The 27,103-nt window shown below is 40.8% G+C and overlaps 2 protein-coding genes across 5 annotated transcripts in view; both read right to left on the reverse strand.

Annotated features, from left to right (window-relative positions):
* Window positions 1–135: 135 nt before the first annotated feature.
* LOC117771833 (protein SDA1 homolog) lies at window positions 136–18,097 on the reverse strand. 4 transcript variants are annotated; one of them, XM_034602626.1, is made up of 33 exons: window positions 17,893–18,097; window positions 17,677–17,781; window positions 17,486–17,584; window positions 17,087–17,197; window positions 16,679–16,750; window positions 16,475–16,575; window positions 16,332–16,389; window positions 16,153–16,227; window positions 15,980–16,081; window positions 15,798–15,867; window positions 15,596–15,699; window positions 15,175–15,232; window positions 15,038–15,096; window positions 14,881–14,957; window positions 14,627–14,724; window positions 14,467–14,543; window positions 14,184–14,316; window positions 13,966–14,057; window positions 13,686–13,876; window positions 13,414–13,498; window positions 12,936–13,106; window positions 11,878–11,890; window positions 7,326–7,441; window positions 7,120–7,181; window positions 6,350–6,515; window positions 5,394–5,714; window positions 4,963–5,149; window positions 4,354–4,497; window positions 4,012–4,123; window positions 3,287–3,455; window positions 3,043–3,202; window positions 2,307–2,508; window positions 136–1,951 (listed from the first exon to the last, which is right to left on the reverse strand). In XM_034602626.1, exons 1-33 carry the CDS (start codon window positions 17,980–17,982, stop codon window positions 1,828–1,830), a joined length of 3,804 nt encoding a protein of 1,267 aa, XP_034458517.1. In that variant the 5' UTR covers window positions 17,983–18,097; the 3' UTR covers window positions 136–1,827. The 4 variants fall into 4 exon arrangements, with proteins under 4 accessions (XP_034458517.1, XP_034458515.1, XP_034458516.1 ...); XM_034602623.1 differs by lacking the exons at window positions 136–1,951; window positions 2,307–2,508; window positions 3,043–3,202; ... (7 more) ...; window positions 7,326–7,441; window positions 11,878–11,890 and adding an exon at window positions 12,502–12,861 and having other exon boundaries at window positions 12,945–13,106; XM_034602624.1 differs by lacking the exons at window positions 11,878–11,890; window positions 12,936–13,106; window positions 13,414–13,498; ... (17 more) ...; window positions 17,677–17,781; window positions 17,893–18,097 and adding an exon at window positions 10,727–10,848 and having other exon boundaries at window positions 7,326–7,545.
* Window positions 18,098–19,611: 1,514 nt separating this feature from the next.
* Window positions 19,612–27,103, reverse strand: part of ptpn13 (protein tyrosine phosphatase non-receptor type 13) — a 45,250-nt gene continuing 37,758 nt past the window's right edge. The window contains 17 exon segments of the mRNA XM_034603201.1: window positions 19,612–20,237; window positions 20,923–20,985; window positions 21,091–21,306; window positions 21,394–21,731; window positions 21,835–21,925; window positions 22,007–22,155; window positions 22,404–22,510; window positions 22,594–22,649; window positions 22,753–22,856; window positions 22,986–23,075; window positions 23,184–23,349; window positions 25,361–25,516; window positions 25,861–25,922; window positions 26,009–26,094; window positions 26,245–26,455; window positions 26,555–26,726; window positions 26,864–27,019. Of these exon segments, the coding sequence (XP_034459092.1) occupies window positions 20,160–20,237; window positions 20,923–20,985; window positions 21,091–21,306; window positions 21,394–21,731; window positions 21,835–21,925; window positions 22,007–22,155; window positions 22,404–22,510; window positions 22,594–22,649; window positions 22,753–22,856; window positions 22,986–23,075; window positions 23,184–23,349; window positions 25,361–25,516; window positions 25,861–25,922; window positions 26,009–26,094; window positions 26,245–26,455; window positions 26,555–26,726; window positions 26,864–27,019 (2,301 nt within the window). The 3' untranslated portion in view covers window positions 19,612–20,159.

A 27,103-nucleotide genomic window follows, 5' to 3' on the forward strand; every position in this document is an offset into this window, starting at 1 on the left:
TCAATATATGTACATGCACCTTTAGTTTCATAAAGCTGCACGAACTCGGCCGGCGAAGGCTTTTCAGTTTGAACTCAGTCCTGACTGGAAGGAAAACTGTTACTGTTACAGGGGAAAAAAGAGGAATCCCACCAATAAACTTTACACATATCTTTATTGTACCAATTTATTCCAATACCATGTGAATAAAAAGCACAAGAGGGAAGCAGCCAAAAGGAGGAAGAACAACACAAAGTACAGTAAAATTTACAAAAGACTCGGTCTCATTTGCGAACAAGGTTGGCAACATCAGTTGTGGAGTAAAAAGTATTGATAGTATTAATAATGATAGGACACAAATTGTGCAATTATATCTATACCTCTAGTATAAACCGTATATAGAATTTTTGTTTTATAGTCATCACTCAGCCTATCCTGAAAAAAACAAGTGTTGCTAGAAATTATGACGTTTTTCATTTAAATGACAGAAACAGGCGTGAGTGAAAAATAAGCATCTTCAAACTCAAAACATGAATAACATGAAATTCTCCATTTAGGACAAAAATATACTCAGACTCCGTAATCTATTCTAGGAAAATAGTGCACAGCAATGGATTAGATAGTGTCATAAAGAATAATACCAAAGATACACCCATTTTATAATACAAAAATGTCCATATATTAAAATATAACAGAACCGTCTGCAGAGACAAACCTCAGCTGAATCTCAAACACGTGAAAACTCTGACTAGGATTACTGACAGTCCAGCTATCGTCGAACGCAAATCTTAAATTTGAAATCTGCCGTCAGTTTGAATACATTTCTACACAATAATGTAAACTGAAAAAGAAGTGGGGACGTGCACCGTATTGCTCTGATCGGTCCTTCACTCTCGGCTTTTTAGCTGTCAAACGTTTCTCACACCTGAGGTAAAAGCGGCTGACGCATATTTGTTTGTGTTTGGCACTTGCATCAGTTAAATTCCCCCGGACCTTCTGCCCAAGTGACTGACTTGTCCCAGTCAGCCCATAATGATTGTTCAAACACATTTACAGTCATGTCCCAGCTGCTGTGATCCAGCTTAAAGCAGCTGGAACTGCAGATAGAAACAGTACTTAAGAGTCAAATTCACCGTAAAGAAAAGAACGCAGGAATCTTGGAAATCTATTTGACTACTTTATCCTACTTGACATTGATTGCTGATGTAAGTGTTACAATTTCGCACGCTGCACTGCAAACAAGGTGTTGGATCCAGTATGAATGTGCCTAAATTCTTTCTCTGAGAATAAAGAAACCACAAAGCAGAGCCAAAGAGAAATCCAGAGATAGTCTGAGGCAGTAAACATCGGAAATCTTTTCATACTGGCCCACTACATAGCCCATTATCTATTATGTGCACGGTTAAGGAACCTAGTAGTCCTGAATCCCAGCTCACCTCTCCCTCTCGAAAGGTTAGTCGTAAATATGAGGCTCAGCTTCTATTTTCCCTTTTTTTTTTTTTTTTTTAAGTCAAAAGTATGTCGAGAAAGTAAAACAAAAGAAAGTACAGTACAAAATACTACATCACTGATTGCAAATAACACCAGCACAGGTCGAGAACAATGTCTTGAATGTGTCAGAGAAGATTTGTCAGGCGTGAAATCTCTCTCATATTCCTCCGTCAGAGTGCAAACTGAACATCGGCCTTCACCAGTCTGAGGCCGGTGCTCAGAGAGTGTTGACATGAATAAACGTCGCAGGGCGAAATCGCTCTGTGTGCTTTTTGTGCTGTGTTGCCTGTGCAGTGATCAGAGCTGATGGCGACCGGGCAAGTCGGTCGCCTGGTACTGAGCGGAGCGGAGCGGAGGTCACATGCAGTTGACCACGTTGCTGGAGCCCTGGCCGACGTCCCTGATCTTGCTGACGTGAGATGAGCAGACGGCCACGCCGGCTCCGGCCCGGCAGTGAGACACTGAGCCCACCAGCTCCCATCTGAACGGCACACACACACAGATTTAAAACAACACTCCAAGAAGAAAACATATGAACCATCTTAACTCTTATAACTCTTATTTAAATGAAAGCATTGTAATTATTCAAGTATGTATAATGTTTGAACTAATATTATATTTACACCAGTTTTAATGCTCAGATAACCTCATTGTGATTCTATTGGATAAAAACACTGAAATATTTTCTTATCAAATTACTTCATGTGTTTTGTACTGATGGGTTTTCACCAGAAAAAGGTTCTTACTATTAAAAGGAGCTATTTAATTATCACACAATGAAGTTTGATACGTGAAGAACACATCACATCACATGTCCTGATCCATCGCCTCCTCACCTGTTCATTCGAGGCTCAAACGCCTCCACTGTGTTCAAGTAGATGTTCCCATTGTGGCCCCCAACTGCGAACACTCGCCCCATGACGGTGGCGACCCCAACCCCACCGCGAGGGGTTGTCAGCTCAGACACGTACTCCCAGCGGTGCATTCGAGGGTCAAATCTCTCCACGGAGCTCAGGGGGGAGTTGTCATCAAAACCACCTTCAGAAAGTGACGAGACATTGAAATAGCGTTTATCTTTCTGTAAAAAGGTAGAGGGTGTTCAAGCAGGAAAATGACAGGTATCATGATACTTCACGGAAAACAATAAGGATACATGTAACCAGAAAAACATCCTGCTCTGGTAATTTTTTGGGGAAAAGTGTGAGTTGGATTATGTTGAGTCATTCACAAGGCAAAAGGTCACAACAGACGTTTGAATGACTCGTCAGATTCAAGTGGAACAATAAAAAAATCTCATCCTTAAACTTTGTGAATAAGTTACCAGAAACTTTTGTCTTCCCCACGTTTGTGTGGTGCACTTAGGCATATGACACAGGTGTAAAAAAAAACAAACACCAGTAATACCAGCAGGATGATCAAATGAGGACAAATGACATCTTAGAGCTTCTGTATACGGCTCCAACAAATGTAATCTCTCCACTAAAGTGATCAAATCTGAGGAGAAGGTAATTACTGGTGTTTGGAATCTAAACTGACGAACCTCCTTCTGCTTAGTGAATTTATTTCCCTCACCCACGACATAGAGGCAGCCATTCAGTTTGCTGACTCCATTCCCAGCCCGCCGCTGGCCCATCTCGCTGACCTCTGTCCATTTGTTGAGGTGAGGGTTAAAGCGCTCCACGCTGGACAGTGACGCCACGCCGTCGTTGCCTCCCACCGCGTACACAAAACTCTGGCATGAAGAGGATACAGAGCACTGTGTTGATACCGGGCTAAACATCAGTCATCATTTATCGTCTTTCCTCTTCGGTCTTACCCCCAACGCCACAGATCCCACCCCTCCTCTCGGTGTGTTCATCGGGGCCACGGCGCTCCAGCAGTCACTCTCGATGTCGTAACGCTCCACGTCGTTGAAGCAGGAGTTGTCGTCCAGGCCTCCGATGGCGTAGATGGGACCACCGAGGGCTGCCAGGGCGATACCCCTCCTGAGAAACATACATCCTTTTTACCCAGCACTCTCAGTTATTGGAAAAGTGTGTGGTAAATGGTAAATTGGAGGAAATGCAGGTTAGCTATCAATTATTTGTATTATCAAGTATTTCAGAATTTCCCTGAGGTGGAAAAGGAGGAAAACATTTTAAATTAACAGGAAATAATGAATCAACACAGGAGAGTTAACAGCTGCCATAGAGCCAGCAGTATGAATCATTTCCAGGCTTTCAGTATAATCATTACATTACACATTTCAAATGACTTGGTCCAGCTTAGTGGATGTAGCCCCCAGATAATCCGAACGGCTCTGGCCATTTTTGGCAAGCTCCCCAGCCGCTCTGCTTCGATTTCAAGATGTGTAAGAATTCCTTCTCTCTGGCACGGTGCTGCTCAAAATGAGAGATTACATAGGAAGCTGAGGGCTGTTGTTAGAAAGCTTGGTTTTTCTAATACACACTCAAATCTGAGAGTGTTGTTCTCACATCCATTCAGTCTGGAATGCTTTGGGAAAATCTAAATTCACAGTCATTATATTGCAGCATCATGTACCTCTTAGTGTTCATCGAAGCTTTCATCATCCATTTGTTGGTGAGGGGGTCGAACATCTCCATGTTGCCTAAGTGCTCGTTACCATCATGGCCTCCAACAGCATAGACCTTGCCTACGAGAGTAAATCAACAGATATGAAGATGAGTCTTTATGATCGTGTGAACAGATCAGCGATAACAAATAATGGGGACAATTTTATTTCAAAATAATCTATGAAAAAGTAAAATATGAGTGTAAAATAACAATAAGAACAACAAAAACAATAATAATTATTAATTAATTAATAATAATAATAAATATATAATATATAAATATATATATATATATAAAACACTCTCTTACCTCCGACAGATATGACACCCACGTGACGTCGTCTGCTGTTCATTTCTGGGCCGAAGAACCAGCTGTTCTTAGTGATGGAGTAGCACTCGATGCTGCGAAATGGATCCCCTGAGCCCCCCCGGCCACCCACACAGAACAAAACCCCTAAATGAAAGGTAAAAAAAGAGAAAACGTTACACTTTATGTTCACAGAACAGCAGAGGTAAAAATATTTAAAAAAATATAGAGGCTAAAAAAGTTTTTAAAAATTCCACAAGGAACAGTGTTGTGGTGATAAATTTGGATAGAAAGCCAAAGAAATAAAATAAGGAACTCGTGGAAAGATTTAAGATTAGTGTGGCTTATGAATAGCAAAGCAATTGGGCTCTACTAAACTTACTTAAACTAATATGTGCTTTTTCCACATCATAAGTGCCTTTGTATATTTCACTTTATGCTTTAATTATAAAAAATGAGAGTAAACCTTTTAAAACTCAAACATCCAGACGTACAGTTTCATGAAGATAGTTGTGTTTTCTTTTAGAGGAACAAAAAAGTGCTGAATGTTGCTACAAATACCATAAAATCTGCAGTTACATATTCAGAGACACAACCCAACCATAAAAGTACCTGCAGTGTGTTTCCGGGGTACGGTGTGGATCGAATACTCAAAGTCAGGCACCACCTTGTTGCTGAGGTGGAGGTGGTAGTTCCTGGCTTCGTCCATCAGGTCACGACAACTCAAGTTACCTTTGATCATCTCGTCCTTCGCCACAGTTCCAGTCAGGAATTCGACAGGCAGCAGGGGGAGGCGCACCTGACGGGACCATCATATAATGTACTGTGATTGTAAAAAAGGTTACATAAAGCTGCACATGGTTTATGCAACACTTATTTCATGCACAGTTCTGTAGCTTAACGTTCAGTTAATGAGTAAAACGGTTTATAACAGGATGTGTTTCCAAAGACAAATCCAGAACATGCAGAGAGACAACATTGATAAATTAACATTCAGCCCAACCAAACCATATCCTCCTGTTCCAAGTGATGCCGCCTCTAACCTGAGACATGATCTGGTCCAGCCAGGCCTCGTGGTGCTGTGGGTTTGCTCTCAGCCATTTCACTGCGGCGTTATACACCTGTGTCTCTGAGTGGATATTGAGCTCACTCGAGGACAATAATGTGCGCAAGTGCTGGGGAGACACACATGTGAAGTCCTCACACTCCACTACCTCGATGAAATGCTCGCAGGCGTAGCGGTCGGCCATGTCCATCAGGTCCACACGATTGTGGCTCTCGGCAAAAGTCCGAACTGCCAGGCAGTTGGTGGGGTGGAAGTGGGCCTTCATGTACTCACAGCAAGCTCTCGCCACCAACTCCACCTAACAGAGTCAGGCAGTAATGGAAATCCCTCCGTGTGTAAATGTTGTTATATGGAAAGACTCTTGTAACATTTGAAAGTGCTGAATGAAATGTCCGGAGATCACTATACATCCATAGAACATATTTACATGGAAACCAATACTCCGATATTAACCCGATTAAGACAATAGTCTGAATGAGACACTGTCATGTAAACAGCTTTTTTTGATCATCTTTATCCAAATAAGGTCATACTCAGAAAGCAATAAAATAATTAGGAGTATTCAGACCTTAGTCACATTATGTAGATATTGCATTACAATGTCCATATGGAGCATTCTGAGACATTGAAGTACGGCAGTTACCAAATGCATGACGACGCATGCCCTGGGTTCAAGTGTAAACAAGTAGTAGGACATAATGTTGACATGAGTCATTATCAGACTCTGTTCTGTAACATGTAAACAGAAATATGGATAGAATATTCTAAAAGCACCTCAAGTAAACATCATCATCAAAATAGATCTTATTCAGGTCAATGGTCGGACTAATGCTGTCCATGTTAACATAGTCACTGACAGAGCAGAACTCAGAAATAAGGAGACCACTAAGCTCACACTGCTTGTTGATTGATTACGTGTGTGTGTGTGTTTACCTGTAGGATGCAGGCAGCATAAAGCAGTGGCTGGACATTGTCCACTGTTAACGTGAGCTTGGAGGAGTAGGCGAAATGCACCAGGTCCTGGATGGCATCGCCATCAAAGTCCTTGATCTCTATCAGATTCTGTTTGGCCTCAGACATCTCTGACAGGAACATGGCCCTGCAAGAAGAAATATCCACTTAGACTAGGACAAGGTGAAATACAGGATCAAATCATCTTTAAGAGACTGCTCCACTGACGGCCACTCGATAAATATGGAGGTCTACACGGTACATATAATTTCACCCACACTAAAAGTTTGTTCAGACTTTACTTGAATGCTGTAGCGATCATTGCATTTTAGTTGAAATCGAATGTGGTTGTACTGCTATTACAGTGTGATGTGTTTTATATATGATCTGATGTATGTTTTCTTCCAGATGTAAACATACACGAGAGAATACATGCCATGTTTCCATCAAGGCCTCTTGATGTAGATAAGCTAAACAGAAAAGTCTTAGATTTTTTTTCCTGACACTGGAACCTTACATTAAGGCTCGAGAGTTTACAGACAGATCTTTGTTGCATTAATTTCAGTGTGTTGAATCAGAGCTGAAAGCATATCCAGCATGTGATGTGTGGTGTTAAGAACAGGTTCCATTAAATCATTATGGAAAATCAGAGTCCACAAGGAAGAAAAAACTACTTTCTTACAGTCTTTGCTGCACTGAAGATTCATAATTAAGGTTTCAATGTAAAAATAAAGGGGGAAAATTGAACATACCGGAAGTAAGGGATGACACAAGCCAGCACCAGCTTGTGACATGGTATCAACCTGCTGCCAACCTGGAAAATAGACACAAACAAACAGATTTTGCAGCTATTTAGAGATAGTGGACAAGATTAGATGCTTTATAAAATGATAAAATATCAGCTGTGACAAAAAAACAAGACAAACTTAGTCACTTGGGTCCACACAGGGTGACTCACCTTCAGCGTGACGTCGCAGAGCTCCCCCACTTCATAGAAGTGCCTGAGGGAGTTATGGAAGTCCTTCCAAGCCTCGTGAGCCTCGAAGACAAAGGAGCCATCGGGCTCACAGTTTGCTTTCGGTGCCTTGTTTACTGGCCGCTTCTCCTTGGGCTTCAGTTGCTTGGCATGGTCTGGCACCACATCCCCTGGTGCCATAGCTGGCTACAGGAAACAATACCTACAAGAGAGATGAACCACTTATTAAATCGCATTGGAAACTCACGGGATTGTTATGCTCCTCTGTAGGAGATATTGTTTGCTGACTTTAAGTAGTGTAGCTTTATTAGGTTTTATTGAAACTGTGATGGAAATTCATCTTGAGATTTGAAATAATGAAATTCTCAGACTGGAGTTGCCTTTGAGTCTTTATAATAGTAAGCTCTGCAGAGGTTACACAACAAGCACGGGTGCTCAAAATGGAACTGGCCGCAAGTTCACAAAAGCCAGAACTTATACAAAGAGGCGTTTCATAAAACATAATATGAAAAAAGACATGAAAGACATGAGATCATCTGTGTCTGTCTGTCCGCTGTAGCAGTTGGAAGAAAAACATCACCAAATAAGGGCATGCACCCTGTTGATCAAGGTCATAGCAGTGAGACACCACCAAATAAGGGTTCCATCCTGTCAGGTAGACAGTATCACAGCAGTTAGACACCTGGTCAGGGGATTTCCAATACCTTAGACACTGGTCAGTTGAATTTTCCACTGCAAAACAAATGGTTTGATTTAACTTAACCTTTATTTAATATGGTAATCTTGTGTTGAAAACAACACTAAATTGTTAAACATGTGCCCTAAAATATTTAGGATCTCACTCTGACAAATTGTAGTCACAACTAGTTTGTATAGGTGCTGTAGAAATACATTTTTATTATTCTATTAATAAATGTGAACCAAGATATTTTGATGTATATTTTGTCACTGGAACTGAATCAATTTGTCCTTAAAGGTTCTGACATTCATTTGGGTGTATTTTTTGCGTGAAAATGTAATTATTTTCTAGTTCCTTATATGATGGTAAATTTAAAATTGATGCGTTTTGATCCGTAAGTAAAAAAGAAAGAAAAAAAACTCATTAGAAGACTTATTTAAATCAAAAAAACTCTGATAGCCATCTTTTGATATTTTTCAATCTAGACAACCTAGAACCTAGAAGTAGTGCTTTTTACAATATAATTACATGGAGAGGTCGTTAACAACAGTATTCAATTATTGCCCATGGAAAAGTAGGCCAGATTTTAACTGCACCATGCGAGAATAACTCAGTCTCCAACGAGAAAAGACAACTCAGTGCAAACAACATTCTATCGGCTTAAATGGAGGAGACAAAAGGGGAACTGGTGTGAGGGGGTATCCCCTGCAAGCCGAGCAAGTTTGGTCAGTACCACCACCACCCCCCCCCCCCCCCCCCCCCCCCCACTTTCAGTGTCACTTCCTCTTTACTCATTTAGCAAAGACTTAAGCAAAAAGGGGGAAAACAACAACAAGCAAATCCCTCCAAGATTAAGTAGCACACCGCTCAGAAAACACGGCAATCAAACCATAAAAACTCCTACCTATCGCTGAGTCTGATGAAAAATCTCCACAGAGAACAGATGAAGTGAGAGCGGACAGCCAGAGGCCGAAGCTCCACCCACACCTTACAGATGATGTACTGTCTCTCTCTTTGAAGCTATGCCTCTGAAAGTGAATAGACTCAGTGTGTCGCCCCCTCATCACTAGTCCCCTCAGCTTTGAGAGCTGAAAACATCCAGTCCCATCAAATGCACGGATTCCACTGCTGTTCGACTTTGTCAAGCCCGTTGACAGATTCCCTTCTCGAGACTGTTTAGCCTCTCAGCACATGAAGCGATTTGTAATATTCACTTTCTTCAAAATACACACCCAGGATGAGTTGGAGCCCTTTTATAGATGCTAACATCCTCAGACAGGGATCTATTATTTATTACGAGTAAGTGGAGCGAGAGAGTCAATAATTTAAAGGGATGTATTGCGCAACTGCTCGACTCCGCTGCGTGCAAATGGAAAACCAATAACAAGCATCTCTTTGAATCCATGCAGCATCCTTCTGTGCATCTTTGTGTCCACCATATATAAAGATGGATTCCCACTAGGCAACCAGCACGCCACGTTAGACAGAAAAAGGTACGCGGAGGACGAGTGCGCACTCACGAGAACCCACTGTTTTCCCGTCATATTACTTCTCCCACCTCCAAAAGCGACACAGCAACTGTACTGAATGCTGCCAGAGACCAGGCTTCCATGGTTTTGTCCTTTTTGTCAGAGTTTTTGTGACAGTAGAGCAATTACCCAGCTAATGAGCTCGCTCCCTGCAAACTGAATTACTAGATTTTCCTAGATGGAGGGTGAGGCAGCTTGTAAAAAGGTGATAAATGTATTAGAAGACTATTTGCAGGGTCACTGCAGGTGGCACAGCAGCATTTAAGAACTTGTTACGATCATAATGAATGAAACTTAAGACCTAGGTCAGGTACGACAGATCTGAAGGAATATTAAGAGTCCCAGAATTACACTTCTCTATCATTGAGAGACTATTTGCTGGTTTAAAGTGGTGCATCTTAATAACTGGTGTATGCAAGCATTTAGATTTTTTTTACACTGTATGAATTGAGCTATGTAAACACATATCTGATGGATTTCTTTTGACTGTATAGGTCTGATTTTATATTCTAGCTGATCAAGCCGGCCCTCACTGCTCCACCGTGTATCACACGTGTTATTATATCAGGTTATGAAGGCGTGTGATGGCTTTTGTTTGTAATAAAGTTGATTTTGATCAGCCATTACTGGACACTGGACGACCTGGGGGTGATTTAAGTAAATATTAAAGACAGCAGCTTGAATACAAATACTGCACATGATCTGTTTACTGTGAGTGACAGCTCGCACCTTCAGAGGTCATTCAGAATAATTGGGCTCATCTTATTATTTTGGAGTGAAACCACCAACATGCTCTTACATGTATTACAGATAGGTTAGCATAGCATAACCACCAACAACAATCTGCAGCAACAAAACATGCAAACACACGTCAACATTTAATGCAGTACATGAGTGTGGTTGTGTTTGTGAGTCACTGGGTTGTTAACGTCCACCACATTCACAGCTAACGATGCTAAATGTGTCCCTTTGTGACACATGTAGCTAGCTAGACCTCAGAGTACACTGGTGCTTCGCCTGCTAGCTAAATGTAGCTAGCAGGCAGGCTAGCACGCGCGGCTCACGTCCACGATTTAACCACGAGTTTAGCGAAAGTACTGAACGTGCGACGCCACGAGCGACTGTAAAGCATCGAGGAACCTCGGTGTCTGGAGAAATGTGTTTAACTTAGATACCTCATGTCGCAGCTGAGAATTAAGATGCCGGCTTCTCTGAGTGGAATGTTTGTTGTGCTTCCAGGTGCTTCATGGGAAGTGTAGTTTTACAGCGTCACCTGAAGGACGCAAAGTTTTGAAATCCAGTTTTTACGATGCTCCTGGAAATATATGTTATGGACAGTGGTGTAATGTAATGATACTTAGACCTGCACTTGAGTACACATTGGAGGTACTTTTACTTTTAATTAATACTTCATTACAGAGTTGAATTCATACTTTTTTACTCCACTGCATATATTTGACAGCTATAGTTACAAGTTCGTTCGTTTCCACATATTAATTATTTGTAGATCTTATTTAACATATGGAAGCATGTATAGAGCTTATAACATCTGATGCATTTGTGACATTACATAATAGTTAAAAAACAACTAGAGATGAAATAGTTTATTGATTGTCAAACATTCCTTGGTTCCAGCTTCTCAAAAGTCACGATGAACTGTTTTAACTTAAGCGGAACAGTTTTGAGCTTTGACTGTCGTATAAGTCTGAAGTTGAATCAGCCATTCAGTTACTCAGCAGAGTGATGAGGAGATGAAACAGCAGATCATTTGATCCCAGTTACATTAAGAAGCTTAATATTTCTCTAATTAAACCCAAAATATCAAAAAACGCTACTTCACTAATCGGTTAATAGAATTGTGAAGTTTCATGAAAGAATAAAAAAGGTTTTCTGACTGAATTCAAATGGACGGACATACTTTTCACTAAATTCCCCAATATTATAATCCAGGGGGATAAAAGTAAAAATTGGAACTGATCAGTTTTGACCTCAACTGAGTGAAACCGTTGCTTAGGCCTGCATGCAAACACATCAATCATAATAATAATCTAACTCATACAATTCGACTGCATTGAATGGTTTTACTATTGAAGTTGTCTGCATTTTCCAAATTGTTCTTACATCCTTCAGTAACATTTTCTGCACAGGGCTTTTTCTTTTCCTGTAGTATTAACCATTAAAAGATCTAAACACTTGGGTGATAAAGAGTTCAGGAAACCTACTCACTATACTACTGCTCACCAGGAAACACATCAACGTGGACCAAATGACTTACTTATATCAATTATGATTCAACTTCAGCTTCAATGTAATGAAACATCTTCACAAAGAGTATTTCTCTCATTAAAACCAAGTTATTGCACAGACACATAACAAAACCTTCACTCTGCTCAGTTGTAAAACACAGGTGTTCACTGTTTCTTTTGTCTTCCAACTCAATGAACAGATTTTAACAAATAACACTGACATTTTCAAAACAATATACACTTTACATAACGTGCAAAGTGAGGACAAGTTAGACCGTCATAACACTTGTTGTATAATTATATTGGCCAATAATGTTTCACCTACACATTAACGACACCTTCACAGACTGATTGAGCCGTTTACTGTTTATCGCTGTGTGAGCATTTTTCTGATCCACCTTACAGACACTAATCAGAAATATTGATATCAAGTCATTATTGTGAAGGAATGAGGAAACTTTCAATCTCCGTTGAAATGTAGCCACTAAATACCAAGGTATTCATAACAATAATTAACTCAAAGTCCATGGCTGCAAAACTGAACTATCACCTTCAGCTAAAAACTGCCCTTGTATTAGTGTGACTATATGTTACACCACTGTACATATACTTTTATATAAATGGGATCAGGTCAGTAGCTTGAAAGTAAATGTTTCTACTCTTTTTCAGTGCCTGTGATCTAAAAATATACATTTTATCATCAAAAATCAAAGCTGCTGTTTGCTGCCTGCATGGAGCGAGTAAAGCAGTTCAAAAATATACATGATCAATTGGCCATTTATCAACTGGAGAAAATCAACAACAGGATAATGATTTTTATCCATAATTGAATAAACACACTCACGTTCACACAATTATAAAGACGGTTTATTTCAGAACAGAGTACATCTATGCAGTTCCTCCACTGAATATAATACATTAATGAGCTGACATAGTTTACAGGCCACTGAAGGATGAATAATATTTGACATAGTCAAAGATCAGGGTTGTGACGACCATCATCTTCTCCACGTGTCCTAATGGTGCTGCTTCTTCCTCTTCAGGAGAGCATCTCGTAGAGCGATCTGAAACACAAAGACCAAATATCTTTAGTCGAAATGCAAGAGTACAATCAAATGGAGCAGCAGCTCGGTCTGACGTGTGTTACCTGTCGGTCTCTGAAGGAGCGTTTGCCCTTGGTCCTAACGTTCTGACTGTGTCTCATCATCATGAAGTTCTTGTTCTTCCTCTTCTCCTTGTTGCTGGTGCTGGCGTGTGGGTTCAGTTTGGAATGCTTCCTCACAAAATCCTTCCGGTCGCTTCGTCCCTCCTGGAAAACCAAACACATCAGGGGTCAATCAACTATACACTACGATAAACACAACAAAAAAAATTGGTTCCAGCTTCACAAATGTTTGCTGCTTTTCATAGTCTTCAGTGGCAATATGTTTTTTTTATTATTATTCAGACAAAACAAATAATGTAAATAATGAAAATGTTATTAAGACTTTTTCCCAATTTTATAGACCAAAGAATAAATGAGTCACTGGTTTATCAGCTGCTTAACAACCATGATGTCACTGGACAGTTAAATACAAGTGTTTTCTATCAGTCCACAGTTAACACAGGGTTTTTACCATTGCTGTTGCCAGACGTGTTTCCTTGTCTGATTTTGGTTTTTTATGCAGTTTCTCGATGTTTCTCAAAGTCAGCAGCTCCCCTCTGCAAGATTCAGAAACAAAAAAACTCAATATATCAATTCTTACGGACAAACTTAACAGGAAAGTGATGACAACCTTATTTCAAGGAATAAGAGACGAGAGAAAACGGCATTTCACATAAAACAGTTCATCTTTGCCAGTGATTTATTCTTTACACTCGGAGAACATCCATCAAACATCTATTTCACCTGTTGTCCTCTTCATCGTCACTCGTCACGATCTTCCTCTTCTGGCCCTTGCCCGGCGCGTTGTTCACCTCCTTGGCCATCTGCACCAGACGGATCTTCTTGAACTCATCCTGCGTGAGGAGCCTGCTGCCACTGACCGCAGCTGCCTTCGCCTTTCTTTCCTCCACCGGAATACTCTGAAGCTTCTCCGCCTGAAACAACCACAGGAAACTCTGACATTAAAACAAAGTTACTGTGCGTAGTCGTCCTCCAGCAGCTCAACAAGACCATTTACTCTCACCATTTCTCCTGCGTCTTCATCAGCCGAGTGGTGAACGTCCACCCACTCCCCGTCTTCATCCTCATCACCTATACTGGCACTCTCCCAGCCTTATGTTGTACAACAGGAAAAATATGCATCCTTTATATTGATCATCCATCATCTCATACACACAATATATTAAATAAAATTGTTTTTAATCTTGTAGTTCAGATTAGAAAATTCAATCAACTGCTGACCTCCGTCCTCCTCTCCCTCTTTCTTCGCCTCCCCCTCCACCTCCAGGACTTCAGCTCCAGGGATGTAGTCTTTAGATTCAAGTTCTCCGTAGTCTCTGATTTTAGCCTCTGTTGACGCCTCTGTGGGTCTCCCCTGGACAACGACAAGCACATTTAAAGTAACCGAGATGTAGCTTTGTCACTGTAAGAGTTGGAGATCTAGTTCCAAACACGCTCCTCAGCAGTAAGGTGAGTGAGCAAAAAAAGCATTTTTGAAATTCTTTTAAAAATTCATTGAGCTCACCCTGTCTTTCTTCAGCAACATATGTGGATCCAGATTCCTGAAGAGCTGGATCAGTCCCCGTGCAGACATCATCACATCTGAGGGGAACACAAACACGCTGTGAGTGACTGAACGCACATGTGCATGATGTGGTCGAAATACAACGTGTAGAAAAACCCACTCTTGTCTTTGTGGTTCTTGTACAGAGCCAGGTCCTGCAGCAGATCTTCATTGATGGCGAGGGGACAACGAGCTGTCAGTTCCTTGATGGCATTAATACTGGAGCACAGGGAGAGGAGAACTGTACTATAAATCCATGAAGTAATACTAAGCACAGTAGTTACAGCTTACTTTTCTCTATTGTTTCCTTCACATTGTATAATCATATTGACTCTGATTAACTGTAACGAGAAAGGAGAAATGGAAGCTTCTTACCCCACAGTCATGACCTCCCCAGAGTTTCTGTCTGTCACAAAGTTATTTGCGATGGTCATGATGACAGGTTCAATGACCTGCACGAGTAGGAAATACAGCGTTAACAGTGACCAAGTGTTTATTAACTGACTGAATCAAGGTGTAGATCTTAACGTACCTCAGGAGGAACGAGCTGGTGAGACGCCTGGGCAGCACACAGCAGAATCTTTGTCACTTCTACAAAAGACAACAGATGGTTTTAAAAGTGTCATCAGCCCAAGTTTTTAAACTTCATTATCGGAGATTAAGTTTCACCTCTTTGATGAGGCTGAAGAAACCTCTGGACGAAGGGATAGAAATTAAAGAGGAAGAGCTGCAGAGGGAAAAGAACAGAGTATAAGAATCAACATAAAATATTCTATCTATACTGCATTTATACTTCTATGTAATATGTCCACACAGCCCAGGTACACATAATTATAGCTCTGTTTATTCGCAAAATAATGAATAATAATCAAATCAACAATAATTTGTCCCAGTTAAGATTGAATAGAACTGATGGCTGTCAAGGAGGATGGACTTTTGGTTGTCCCGCCTCGTCTCCCTACAAATCGCCTACTGCAGTTTTATTTGAGTAACTTCCAGCATTGGTCTTTGTATCAGAACATGTTTTTCTCTTCTTAATAATATTATTTAAGAACACATTTTCCCCCAAAAAACATGATTTGCAAGTTACCTCATGGATTCCAACCAGTCTGGATATGAGCTCCATCATCATGATCTTCACCTCGAAGCGCTCCTTAGAGCTTTCCAACTGTTTCAAGAGTTTCTCTGAGAAATCTTTACAAAAAAAAGAAGATATTAGATAGTTGTGGTAATTGTACTAAATGACATCAGACATATTTATGTGGTATTGTGGAAAGGAAAGGTGAGCCTACCTTGAGGATCATGAATCAGGTGAATAGCAGAAAAGTTGAACACCTCTACTTTAGCCTTTTTCTTGTGTTTCTGTCCCGAAAACACACGAGTATTGAAAATTAAAACCGTGAACTCAGTTTGCCTGAACATGTGTGTAAGAAAACCAGTTGTGCATGTGTCTTAGTAGTTACAACGACGGTACCTTGAGAACTTTCATTGCTTTTTCCATCTTCTTCTTGTTTTTGGAGGTTTTCCTGCCTGTGGAGTATTTCACCATCACATCTCGGGTTGTCGGTCCCTCTGGCTGGAAAACAAGACGGACTATAAGCCATGTTTGGGTCTCTAATGCCTCTAATCGAAGGCTGTGATGCTTACCTCTGAGTCTGAATCGCTGTCGTTCTTTTCATCTTCATCTTTGCCCAGGAAGAATTTAAGACCTGCGACAACGATCTAGTGACGGGGAGATGCAGGTGAACATACAGGTACGACATTGTTTTTTTTAGTCAATCAGTGTCAGTGAGTAAGTGATGGCTGTCAAGTGAAAACAAACATACCTTTGTCACTTTGCAGAAACATGCCGTTGTAATGACGTTAACTGTTTTCGCATCATTCCTGTGACGCAAACAAAAAGACGATCAGGTCAAGAAATCCCCTCCGCTCGACAATCTCCCTTCAGTGTATAAATCATGACTCTCACCATATGTTTCTTTTGTAAAGCTCCGCCATCACATCTAAAGAGATCTTCGCTGCAATGGGATTACTGTCTCTCAGCATGGTGTACATGAAGTTCTGTAACGTCTGAAACACACGACAGAATAACAAAGACAGTGAGTGGTGGCTGTTTGAACCCAGACAGTCACATGTGAAGTGCACAAGGCACGAGTGCGTTGTTTATACTTACTGTGTTGACCTTGTTGTTTTTGTGCTTTGCGTTGATGTTTTTGATATCAACAACAATGTGTGTGTACAGTGTCTGGAGAGAAAAGAGGAAACCACACAATCAGAGAGAGTTACAGGTTAATTACAACAAATATATACTTAAAAAATTGGTCATTGTTTCATAAAATTCATAACCAGATGCACAACTTGTCCACAAATTCCCACCGTTACTACCAATATGCTCCTGTCTCAAAAGACTTAGAAATATGCAATTATGTATTGATAAACAGAAAATGCTACAACTACGTAAAATCTAATGACCATTTCAATTTGTCTTTTTTTAACTAAATGGGACAGACTAGACTTGGATCACTAATAGGCTGCTGGAGCTTGTTCCTGCTGTTGCTGTTTGGGGGCTGAGCGCTCTCACCTTCCTCAGCAGCTTGTCGTGACATCGCAGCAGCTCAAAGAAGAGCTCCAGGAGACAAGTGGGGTCGATCAGATTCTTGTTCCTCAGAAGAATCATGGCTTTGCAGAAGGTCTGACCAGGGCAGGAGAGGAGAGGAGGGGGGGGGGGGGGGGTCACACATGTGAACAATAACATGTCAGTGCTGTGTGACATAAACATCAACAAGCTCCGTTTCAAAATCAATCAAATATACTTTCTTGTCCCCACGGGGCCAAAGTGCCACAGCAGCTTCAATAGTATATTGTGTAACAAACAAGAAAAAAACATTACACATGGACATCTCGTGTAAGACCCAGAATAATACATATTGCACCTGCCCTGAAAACACTTGAAAATATAATATGTATATAATATCCTCACCATTCGTAGGTCAGGCTGCAGGACTGTGTGGTAGCTCAGTAGTAACCCGGACAGCTCCTGGGGGAAGCTGGACAGCTGCTGCAGGTAGCAGTGACTGACCTGGGGGACAACAAGTCTCCTGTTAGCCTCCAATGCACGTTTCACATCCCCGATCAACACGACTCACCGCAAACACACGTTTCATATGTCACCTGAGCTAAAAACATGACGAGCTCCGCCAGCTCCTTGTTGGGTTTGTCCGGCTGCAGCTTGAAGATTTGGATATTGGACTGGTAGTGTCGGAACTGCTGGAGGAACTGGAGCACACACAGGAACACAGTCACAAGTGTTTAGTGACAATTCTAGGAGTAGAACATGCGAGTGTGCGAGCTAGCAGCTTTAGCAACCTCTCGGCTAACAACACTCACCTCCTCTACGTACGACTGCGGGTCCCGTTTGATGAGGTTCTGCAGTTGTGGCAAATTGTTTGGCAGTTTGTTGCTCTGTCGACCAGACATGGTTCAAGTTGTTTTACGAACCCGTTCTATGGTAAAAAATTAAAATACGGAACTTTTCACGAGATAAACGTGGCGACGGTGCGAGCTGCCATTAAAGCTACCAACAGGAAGACGCGTTACGTCACGTCCGTTTCAATAAAAGGGGACGTTCGTGTTTTCTACAAAGTTCTTTAATGATCAAACTTTATTAATGTGACACTTTGTTTTCGCCTCTTTTTTGAGACAGATCTCAAACACCGGTTAAAACCTGATATAAAATATGATTTAAATAACACAATACAATAACACATACAAATGTTAATGTACTTATGGAGCCACGTGAGCTTTATTTTGTTTGTTTGGTAGAGTTGGTATGATCCAAAATACTATTGTACCCCATGAAGTCTCATCATGTCAAGGATTGATGAATGACTTTACAATAATGTGATCGTGACTCAGTTGACCTCCTGCACTATTCCGGTGTGCACTACTCTCATTCTATCCACCGTGTGCTAATGACTGCATACTATGTGGTACTGTGTACTATGTTTTGAGTACTTATTATGTTGCGTACTCATATGTTCTGTCTACATATGTTTACATTGGGGATCAGAGAGAAACAGCATTTCAACACAGTCCATGTCCTGTACATATGGCAGAATTGACAATAAAGTTGACTTTGACTTGACTCCTGCTCTCTGCTACAGTATTTTCAGCCAATAACATTCCAGTCTTCCATCAAACAGCTTCAAAGTGTAGATTCATTCAGGATGACTTTGTGTAATCAATACATATACATCTACACAAGTGCCTGTATAAGTGAACTGATGATTAAATTCACATGGTTGTTTTCGGGAGCCGTCAATGTAAGAGCCACGTTTGAAGAATATATGTTAATTTATGTGTCATAGTAAGATTCATAGTTCATGATATCTACACATAGACAGTGTATAAAATATACCAAACAAATACATGTATGTTGAGTGTTGTTTACAGATGCTCCTCTTAGTTTAGAGTGAGTGATGTCATGTGCAGTGAGGTAAGCAAAGAGCTGCGTTGGGCACAGGGGCCTTTAGTTTATCAACTGTGTGACAGGAAGTAAATTCATCTTTATTTCTACAGTAAACTGCAAACATCTCCTGTCATTTACATGAGACTGAGGTCACTGTGTGTGAGGGAATACCACTACAGAGCGCCTGCTTGCTAAAATAACATATTTCAATATAATGCAGTAAAAAAACTTCAAACTATAGTTAAAATTTAAAGTCCACATTTCCCTGACTACATTAGCATAGATTTTTTTTTTTTTTAACATTATCAGCTTCATTTTTGATCCAAGTAATGATAATAATTATTAAGTACTAATGTGCTACCACTAGTTCCCTCTCAAAGGGGCAGCAAACTTTTCCTGGAGCTCCTTTTATGATACTGTGTCAACCCTGTCACGTGAGCACAAGTTGCAGCTTCTCCTCCTCATGTGAGCTAGATTATGATTTTATAACGTTTGGATGAACAAGGTTGAAAAGTGATGGAAACTTTGCTCTACAAAGCATGAATGGTAACAATAAGGCTCATGTTTCTTGGTCATTTTCAAAACTCTTCCAAAAGGTGACGTGCAATAAAGTGAAAAAACAATTTTAAATGAAAATGTCTGCTATGTACCATTTAAAATGTATCCAGTTTAATTTTCAGGAGATGAATATGTACACTTTTAATTTCATCATTTACCTCAGGCAGTGAGCAATTACTGTAAAATAGATTTACAAAGCAAATACTGACATAGTATTCTGTCAAGGCATGTTCCAGCATTAAAATAGGATTCAAAATACACAAGTACAAATTTGTTCCACATAAAATATGAGATCATTGATCACTTTTATAATTATTTTAGAATATCCAAGAATTGAAAAAAAAACAAAAAACATAAGTGTTCTCTTGTAGGTGACGACAGGAAATACAATCAGCAGTTCTCGTAAATGCATTGAGAGGGAGTAGCAGCCAAAGAGAGAAAACTCAAAAAAGCAAACATAAAAATATAGACTTCTTAAAAGGATTTGCTCTCGAGGAACCGAACATTTTAAGGCATTTTAAAAACATGTAGTGTAAATTTGGCAATTTCTGCCTGTGTCAACTCTGCATTTTAGTTTTGCTCTGGTTGTAACAGTCGCCCAGCACGCGGTGTCGATATGTGGCGTCTACTATCCCGAGATGCTTTCCTCTGCTTGAAGGCATCTGAGGACGTAGAGGATCACTTGATAGCAGAAGATATATTGGTCCTGTGGGAAAAAAAGAGGACAAATGTGTGAGAAAACATGTGAATCAAAGGCTACACCCATACTTATAATGAATATGAACTAATAATACAATTTATTTCATGGTGCCTTTGTGAGCACCCAGGGAGAACTTACAATAAATCATCGATAAACACAAGAATAAATAAAAGTAAACCAAGGTTATAATCAGATTAAGAGACACGTAACAAATACATCATATTTATTGTTATTATTATTATTATTATTATATCTCTTTAAACTTTAGCTTTGTTTGCTTTATTTCATCCATTGTCTCTTGCATCAACTTATTTAAATTGGTAATATTGCACTGCATGTATTTAAAGTATTTATGTCTGTGAAGCACTTTGTAAACCTGTTTTCGGAAAAGTACTATATAAATTAACTTTATTATTATTCATGAACACTGGGTACGTGTGTGTCGGTGTAAACAGGAAGCTGATTACGTACTCTGCAGTTTGTTGCCTAGTTCCAGAAAATACTACAAACAAGGTGCAGCAATGTTGAAAAGGAAGATTAAGAATTTTACTTGGAGCAACGATGATGTGGAACGTGTTAGTAATGATTTGCCTTCACCGCTGGTGGTATTTAAAACTAAAATATAGTTGTGTGGATGTAGCCAAAGAGAGCACAGTAGGGTTAAGGTTTAAAAAAAATTAAAAAACCTCACCTCTGTCTGGACCATTCCCTGCCTCTGAAGTCTCATGTTCCTGACGACATCTGAAATATCAAACTACAAAACAAAAAAGATTCTAATCATCTTGAACAGAACAAATAAGAATAGAAGCCTCATTATTGACAATATGTTCGTAAACAAGGTAAAGACAGTAAAACTTACATCAGCATCTTTACTGATGAGACCCAGAACCACGTCTATACAGATGAGGGTTCCTGAACGACCGATGCCGGCGCTGCAGTGTGTGATTATCGGCCCCGACCGATGAACGTGCCTCATGTAGGAAATAAACGTGAGCAGCTGCTCGGGCTGTGACGGCGTCCCGTGGTCGGGCCATCCCGTGTAGTTCAGATGAGTCACAAGCTGGATCGCATTGGTCTGAGGAGGGAACATACACATTAAACATGTATAAAAACTTTAAATTATTAGAAGAAAAATGTCAAACTTAAATTGACATGAGCTTACCAGGACGTCTTTGAGCTCAATGAGTCGGATGACAAAGTTGTCCAGATACTGGTCTTTGATCAGCGTGACCTGTAACCTGTCGTCCACCATCTCTGCCGTCCTCGACGTATCCGGCCAGTACCGCTGACACTTCACCTTGCCGCCCTCGACCTCTTGGGTCATCATGGCGATCACGTTGGACTTCTGCTCCCAAACCATTTGCCAAAAGTCGCCCAGAGTTGTGGGCAAAGGTCCCTGGCAGGCGATGTACATGAAGTTCTCATCCTTCACCGGCATGTTGACAAAGTTGGCGTTGATGTAGCCCCCTTCCTTGCCCAGCATAACTCGGGTGGTGTCAACTGGTAGAGATAAACGCGTTAAAAATCACATTTCAAACTATGTGCAACATTTGCACATTTATTGGAAAAACCTTCAAGACATGAGACAAGATACTTTTCTTACAGGGAACGATATTCTTGTAGCGATTCTTCTTCTTGTTCTCCTTCGTCTGACCTATTAAACAGTCATCCAGCGGCTGGAGGTTTTGAAGATTCTGTCGAGGGAGAAAACTTTATTGAAACCAGATGAATCCCAATCAATTTACATGCGGCCGACATTCAGAGTAGCTTCTTACCTCAAACTCCTGCAGCGGGACCTTCTGCTCCAGGAGGCCCCTCATCATGCGGACCACCGTGTTGAGCTTCGGTCCCGTGTACTGGCCGTCAGGCACCACTTTGACCAGCGGCAGAGACGTCAGCTCGTCCTCTGTGATGATTGGGCCGTCTGGCACAAAATGAAGGATATATACCACTTTGAAAAATGTTTACCATGCCGATGTTTGTTATCCTTTTTCCAGGACAACATGGCCTCTATAACCAGACAATTCATTCACATTTTCACTTAGTACACCAATATATCAATGCTCTCAAATTGAATGCGTGAATCTAGATTTTATCTTCTTTTACAAGTAGTTTTAACTCCCCTTCTAAAATCAAATTTAAAATCCACAGTTTGGAGAAAGTCGGTCTTACCCTCTCTTGATTTGGAGTTCATGTTCTCAATCGGCAATTCATCACTTCCCCACGTGATTTCATCCTCCTCTGGCTGTCCAGCGCTCATTTGCAGATAGCTGTTTATTCTAAAAACACAAGCAGTGATTGGAAGTGAATAAAGTGTATATATAAAAATGTGACAGGTGTTCATCCAAAGTCAAAATCGTACTTTTCATTTCTTGGGTCGTCAACACTCTCCTCTTGCCATTCCGCTTTTCTTGAACTCTGATTATAAAAAAATTAAAATCAGTAACAAATAATAATTTAAAAGAACCATCAGATATGATCAAAATATGAGTTCATAGAGTTTGGCTGGTTTGAGTTGTACCTCAGGGGAGTCTTCAGGTAAAGAAGAGCCGTCACAGTCTGTGTCCTCAGAGAAATCTGCGCTGTGCTCCGCCTCCCTCCTCTGCTCGGGATCATCTTCATAGTCTGTTTGGGAAACAGGGAAATGTCATCTAGTTTGTAAAGTTCACAATGCTCTTAGTAAAATTACAAAGGTATCAGCACTGCTGCATTGAGAGTTTCAGTAAATCTTCCAGCCTATGCTGTGGACTCTACCTATTGGTGGTATGGGAGGGAAGCCGCCAGATTTCGTCTCATCATGAGGAGAACACAGCTTCGTCTTCACCCCACTGTCCTCGCTCAGATCTGAAGCAGCAACAGGACACACAGAATTACATCTTGAGAACTTTCCTAAACGGAAAAAGCATTTCTTTTTTTTTTTTAAAGATCTCTTATTTTAGGTCATGGTTTTACCTGCGTTTTCATTGCACATGTCAGAGTTGATGGGTAGATAGGCGATGTATGTGTTTGGGTTCTGGTCTGGCGGTCTGGACACTATGAGATGCACCAGGCCTTTAGCTTTACGGATGGTGGTGACGGCCTTGGTGTGGGACACACCCGTCATTAGTTCTTCATTCACCTACAACAAAGGATTAAAACCTTTAATAGGAGGACTGTGGGTTGTTTCAGAGCATCAAGAGACACTTAGTTTATTACACATACAGTGCCTTGCATAAGTATTCACCCCCCTTGGACTTTTTCCCATTATGTACTGTTACTAACTGGAATTCAAATAGACTTAAATAAACTTTTTCCCGTTTGATCAACAAAACATGCATAGTACTTTGGAGGTGCAAAATAAATTTTATTGTGACACAAACAATAATGAGAACAAAAAAGTTGACATCTGTTGGGTGCATAAGTATTCACCCCCCTGTGTCAATACTTGGTAGAACCCCCTTTCGCTGCAATTACAGCTGCAAGTCTTTTGGGGTATGTCTCTACCAGCTTTGCACATCTAGAGATGGAAAGGTTTGTCCATTCTTCTTGGCAAAAAAGATGAAGCTCAGTCAGATTGGATAGAGACCGTCTGTGAACCGCAATCTTCAAGTCTTGCCATAGATTCTCTATTGGATTGAGGTCTGGGCTTTGACTGGGCCATTTTAAGACATTAACATTCTTTAATCCAAACCATTCCTTTGTAGCTCTGGCTGTATGTTTAGGGTCATTGTCCTGCTGGAAGATGAACCTCCGCCCCAGTCTCAAGTCTTTTGCAGACTGCATCAGATTTTCTTCAAGGATTTCCCTGTATTTGGCTCCATCCATCTTTCCCTCTATTCTGACCAGTTTCCCTGTACCTGCTGAAGAGAAGCATCCCCACAGCATGATGCTACCACCACCATATTTCACTGTTGGGATGGTGTGCTCAGGGTGATGGGCAGTGTTGGGTTTTCGCCACACATAGCGTTTTGCATTGAGGCCAAAAAGTTCAATTTTGGTCTCATCTGACCAGAGCACCTTCTTCCACATGTTTGCTGTGTCTCCCACATGGCTTCTGGCAAACTCCAAACAGGATTTTTTATGGATCCCTTTCAACAATGGCTTTCTTCTTGCCACTCTTCCATAAAGGCCAGATTTGTGGAGTAGACGACTAATAGTTGTCCTGTGGACAGATTCTCCCACCTCAGCTGTGGATCTCTGCAACTCCTCCAGAGTAACCATGGGCCTCCTGGTTGCTTCTCTGATTAATTTTCTCCTTGTCCGACTCTTCAGTTTGGGTGGACGGCCTCCTCTTGGTAGGTTTGCGGTTGTGCCATATTCTTTCCATTTTCTTATGATGGATTTTATGGTGCTCAGAGAGATGTTCAAAGCTCTGGATATTTTTTTATAACCTAACCCTGCTTCATATTTCTCCACAACTTTATCCCTGACCTGTTTGGTGAGCTCCTTGGTCTTCATGATGCTGTTTGTTCAGTAATGATCTCCAACAAACTCTGAGTCCGTCACAGAACAGGTGTATTTATACTGAGATTAAATTGCAGACAGGTGGACCCTATTTACTAATTATGTGACTTGCAAATGTGACTTGTGAATGCAATTGGTCGCACCAGATCTTTGTTAGGGGTTTCACAGTAAAGGGGGTGAATACATATGCACTCAACACTTTTCAGATTTTTATTTGTAAATAATTGTGAAATCCATGTAATATTTCCCCCCACTTCCAAATGATGCACTATTTTGTGTTGGTCCATTACATAAACTCACGATGAAATAAATTTTAATCTGTGGTTATACCATGACAAAATGTAGAAAAGTCCAAAGGGGGTGAATACTTATGCAAGGCACTGTAACACTACAAAGCACATGTTACTAGAATGAATGTTTTCTATTTCCTGTATCTGCTCTAATTAGAGTCAAGGTGTGAGCAGAGGAAGCATCTAGCAGACATTCGACAGATAATATCTATTACATCTTTCTTAATAAAATTACATGTACTAATAAGATAAGATGAGATAATCCTGTATTAGTCCCACAATGGGGACATTTGCTGTGTTACTCATTAAAGAGGACAGCCCCCCAAAAAAATCGACAACAGTAAAGTAATTATAATTAAACATGCAAATGAGCATCAAATGTCGAACATCACTCACTTTCAGCAGCCTGTCTCCCACTTGCAGTTCCCCTGAGGACTCTGCTATCCCTCCTGGAGTGATGGATTTCACAAAGATCCCCCTCTCCCCTCCGATCACAGAGAAACCCAGACCTCCGGCCTGCGGCTTGTCCAGATCCAGCTGTATAATTTCCTCCTGCACATTACACAACCATATATGATCCCCTTTAGTTCATGATTCAAAACTGAGCAAAACATGCCAGAAAACCTTAGATTCATGCCAACAGCCATGCTTTTAATGATAGTGATCATATTATTTAAGAAATAAGAATATTGATCTTGTTATGCATGTCTCGATCAACATGTATTTATCTTTCCTTCACTATAGACACACCAACAACTTTTCTAGCCACTTGCTTGGAGTTATAAACAGAAATAACAATAAATGAAACAGAAGAATGTTTTAATTTAAGTATGACAACAGACTATAATGCGCAATAAATATACATTAAGAAAATAAAACAGTTAATTTAAACCCACCTCTAAGGGACAAAGTGCTGCGAGACTCTCTGTATCTCTTGATTCCTCCCCTGTAAGAAAACCTTTAATAGAAAATAGTGTTGTTATTATATGCAAAATAAAAGACTCAGTTAAAAAGTCACAGATGCCACGTTCAGGGGAAACGTACCATTCATGCTGGATGAAACCTTGGGGCTGATGTTGTCGAGAAAATAGAAACCTTTCTGCCCAGATGGAAAAACAGGCTTTCCATCCCTTTGAGCCAGAAGAAAAAAAGTCAAGTTATTTAAATGATGGCATGTAAAGTATCTTCAGCTAAAAATAACCTTCTGTGATGCCAACACCAACTCAGCGTGAAAAATTCCATTTAGGCTACACCTGTCATTTTGTGTTAGTGCAGATTACCTTGTGGCCTTGAGCGTCAGGTCGTCGAGGGAGAGCTCCAGCAGCCTCTCGTTCTCGCTGAGTGTCAGGTCCTGGGTGGGAGCGCCGCTGATGTAGTGGATTAAATCGAGTGGTTTCAGGCTGCCTTCATTGAAGGCCGGTGAATCTGGCAGGATGTCTTTTACAAACAAGACTCCATACACGCTGTCGCTGCCGCCGTCCAGAACCAAACCTGGGGATGGGAAGGGGAGAAGAGCAGTTCACGTGTGACTTAAAGCCAGACCAATAAACAGTGGACATATGGAGCCTTGATTTCGGGCTGTTTACACACCCAGTGGTTCTTGGTTGTCCTTGAAACAAATGTCCGGCAGCAAGTGGGCTTCAATGGGGGGTTTGGGAGCCTCCAGGACCCTCCCCACAGTTAAATCAACTAACCGAGGGGCAGCACGCACCAGGTTGACCACTTCAGTGTGACCCATGCTACTCACATCTGTGTCGTTCACCTGTAGATAGAAAATAAAGGATTCAATTATGGATTTACACATATAGTATTATGGAAAACCTTTTTTTTGGTTTCTCGCTGGGAGTTAGACGTGAAGATTGATACCAAATGAACGAGGGGTGAGTGAAGAATTCGTACCATAATCATTCTGTCTCCAGGCCTGAGTCGTCCGTCTCCCTTGGCTGGATCCTGGACAATGTCATGGATGTAACAGCCATGATCATTACCTTTGGTGAGGGTGAAGCCTAAGCTGCCTTTTTCTGACTTCATCAAGGACACACTCAGCTCAACCTCCTAACAACAGAGAAGAAGCTAAGTTACTGGAATGAGTAAATCTTGCGATGCACAGTGTAGTTAAACCTTTTCTTGGAAAGATTT

Source organism: Hippoglossus hippoglossus, chromosome 12 (genome assembly GCF_009819705.1).
Source record: "Hippoglossus hippoglossus isolate fHipHip1 chromosome 12, fHipHip1.pri, whole genome shotgun sequence".
In the NCBI taxonomy this organism is placed as follows: Eukaryota; Metazoa; Chordata; class Actinopteri; order Pleuronectiformes; family Pleuronectidae; genus Hippoglossus; species Hippoglossus hippoglossus.